General features: G+C 41.9%; 1 protein-coding gene across 1 annotated transcript in view; it reads left to right on the top strand.

Annotated features, from left to right (window-relative positions):
* The first annotated feature begins 3,356 nt into the window (after nucleotides 1-3,356).
* SRD5A3 (steroid 5 alpha-reductase 3) overlaps nucleotides 3,357-3,431 on the top strand; it is a 15,611-nt gene continuing 15,536 nt past the window's right edge. Inside the window, exon 1 of the mRNA XM_007450266.1 lies at nucleotides 3,357-3,430. Within this exon, the coding sequence (XP_007450328.1) occupies nucleotides 3,357-3,430 (74 nt within the window). The remainder of the gene's footprint in view (nucleotide 3,431) is intronic.

Genomic DNA, 3,431 nt, shown 5'->3' with positions numbered 1-3,431 from the left:
TCTTTCCCTTTTGGCTCTTCATTTATTAGGAACTCTCACCATCCTTCAAGATCTAGCTTCCTTCAGGAAGACTTCACTGACCACGCCAGTTAAAAATGACCCCTCCACTCATTTAGACCTTTTTCTCCTCTTCATTGTGGTTATTTTTTCAAATGTATGTGAAATTAGCATTTTTGAACATCTGTGTGACAGGTGGTGCATGGGGTGTTTTCATTTGGAAGAATCTTATTGGATCTCCTTAAGGAAGATTGTATCGTGCCCAATGTACAGATGAGGAGAATGCAGAGAGGTGTTAATGCTTGTTGAGGACCTATTCTGTGTGCAAAGCTTTCCATACATAATTTCACTCAACCTGCACAACAACCCTGTGCTTCTATTTTAGAGGTGACTGTAAGTTACATAGCTGATTGTAAGTAATGGAGCAGTCAGTCTAATGCAAGTGTGTCTGCTCCAAAGCCCCCAGGTTTTCACTCTGATATGCTGTTCAAGGAGCCTATGATCATGGCCCTGTGGACCCCACCCCATAGTTTACTGTATAAAACCTTACGCATGGTGGAGGCTCAGTAAGTTTGTTCATTCATTCAATCATTCCACAGATAATTAATGAGCATACCCTATGTACCAGGAGGTACAAATGTGCTTCCTAAATTAAGAAATGAATGCATATGGCATGGCATGGCATGGGCTATGGAGAAATATAAAGGGAGTGTGGGAAGCGGGAGGAGGTTCTGTTTCTGGACTCTCCATTATGCTCCACTGTCTTTTTGTCTATCCCTGCTTCCACACCACACTGACATAATTACTACATCTCTGTATTAGTCTTGTTATCTCATGAAGCAAGTCCTCTTTTTATTTTTGAGAATACCTTAGCTATCTTTAGCCCTTCCTACTTTCGTATAAATTTTAGAATCGGCTTCTTAAGTTCCATAAAAAGCTGTGGTCTGATTGGTACTACATTTATTCCATAATCAGCTTGGGGAGAATTGCCATTTTAACTATATTGAGTCTTCTGATCTGTGAGTTTAGTATATCTCTCCCTTTAAATATGTCTTCTTTAATACCAGTAACATTTTATTTCCTTTGAAGATTTACATACCTTTTATTAGATTTATTCCTAGACACATAAGTTTATGTCACTGAAAATGTTATCTTTAAAGCATTTATTTTCTGTTTGTTGCTCAGAAATAAAAATGATCAATATTTGGAAACTGATTTTTGTACCCAACCTTACCAAACTCTATTAGTTCTAATATGTTATCTGCAGACTCTCTTGGAGTTTCATATTACCTTCAAATAATAACAGCTCGTTTCTTACTTTGTAGTCTGTAGACCTGTTATTTCTTTCTCCTATTTATTGAACTAGCTAGGGCCTTCAGGAAAGCACTGACTCCAAAGGTGACTGAATTTTGGTTTCATATTTTGAAGGTAGAGCCAACAGGATTTGCTGAAAGATTGTATTTAGCAAGAGAGTAATCAAGGCTGAGTTCAAGGTTTTTGGCCTGAACAACTGGAAAAACGGCATTGTCATTTACTGCAGGCTAAGCCAAAGGTTTGCTGATTATACAGTGCAGGTAATCAAATGAAGAAAGACAAAAACTGATTGATACTTCTTGGCAATGATCTGTCTAACAGGCCTTAGCCTGGTTTTCCACTTTTGAAATAACTCACTCCAGTAAGGATTTAAACATTTACAAATGCTTACAGTAGGGTTTGACTTGTGGCTTCCTGTTCAGCTACTGCCCTCTACAGGGGGCTTTTCTGAATATGAGCTGTGAACTCTAACTAAAATTCAAGCCAGAAAATATGGGATAATTTTTCCCTCCAGCTTCAGTTCAGTCTTTCCTGTTTCCACTACACACACACACACACACACACACACACACACACACACACCACATCTTGTTTTGTGATCCTTCCCCAGATCAGGTAACTACAAGAGAACCTCCCACTCAGGAAACTTGATCCCTGCAATGAACTTCCAGGTAGCTTGTCTGGAAAGACGTTCTAGAAAGTCCAGCAGCATTTCTATGGGGTTAACCTAAGAACAGTGAAGAGACAATGAAGAGGTGACCCCTGCAGATGAAACCCTAGGTCATACAAAGAGACCTCATTGTCCCAGCTGGAAGGCCAATTTGACTAACCTTTATCACGTGTTTCTCAAGTCACTGGTAAAGCGTGAAGTGTCCTTGAACAAAGAACCAAAACTCTTAAGAAGCTGGCACATTTAACATTCCAAAGGACTGTTCAAGCCACAATAACCTTCCCACCCAGTTCCCTGTGGCTCATTCAACACAAATGTAGGGTATCACACTGGGGTAAGGGTGGCCACTCCCCTCTCCTACCCTCAAGAACCTAAGCTCCAGAAGGGCAGGGACATTGTCCTGTAAGCCTCTCTGTCCTCGGTGTGCAAAACGATGCCTGTCATATAATAGGCATACAATATTTTAGACACTGACATTTTCAAGGCTTTAAAAAAATTACCTAAAAGAGTTAAATTTACATTTGTCCTAACTTAAAATCAATGTTGTTTAAAATTGATGAGTCAATAAAAATAGCAGTCACTACACGGAGTAAATATCAAAGAAACGGCAGACGGTGTTAAAAACTTTGCCTCTAAGAAGTGGAACTCTAGTACGGAGAGAACTGCAGTTTTTAAAATAGAATTTTTACCACTTTCATTTTTGTATGTGCAATTGTCTTGACTTTCTACTTTACGTGTTTAAATTATACACATTCCTAACATCCTAATACAACTATTCATTTTCTTGTATGATCCGCCTTCTTCATCCATATATTCACACATTCATATTAATATAGTTGTTCGCAATCATAGCTATATATTTTACTCTTTTTTTTCGCTTAACCTACAGTTTCAGTTATCATAAACAGTTTTCCGTGTTTCGACCGTCTTCATAATTATGTTAATGGATTCATGATACTCCAATGTTATTGTACCATAATTTAGCTAGATACCTTAACGTGGAACATTCTGGATTGTTTCCACTTTTCCAATGAAAACAGTGCTGCAGTGAAGACTTGCAGACATGGTCTTGCTCGTTCCGCTGCTTTGAATCATACTGTTGAGTCATATTTCTGGGGTTCCATATAGGAACCCAGACTCAGACTAGTGATAGAGCGACCACCAAGCTCCAGCAAGACCCAGACCAAGAATTCCGCGCGGCTGGGCGGTGCCTCCTCCCGGGAGGCGTGTCCTGGGCGGGGCCGAGCGCGACCCAGCCCTGCGCTGCGTCACCCACGTCCCGCCCGGCTGAGCCTGGCGTGCCGCGCTCGAGTGGCCGTTCCTCCGCCAACGGGTGGCGAAGGCCCGGGGAGCGCGGACGCCGGGCGCGCCGGCCATGGCTCCCTGGGCGGGGGCCGAACTCTCGGCGCTGAATCCGCTGCGTGCCGTGTGGCTCACGCTGGCCGCGGCC

Source organism: Lipotes vexillifer, unplaced genomic scaffold (assembly GCF_000442215.2).
Source record: "Lipotes vexillifer unplaced genomic scaffold, Lipotes_vexillifer_v1.1 scaffold1288, whole genome shotgun sequence".
NCBI classification, from domain to species: Eukaryota; Metazoa; Chordata; class Mammalia; order Artiodactyla; family Lipotidae; genus Lipotes; species Lipotes vexillifer.
This window is presented reverse-complemented; position numbering and strand designations above follow the sequence as displayed.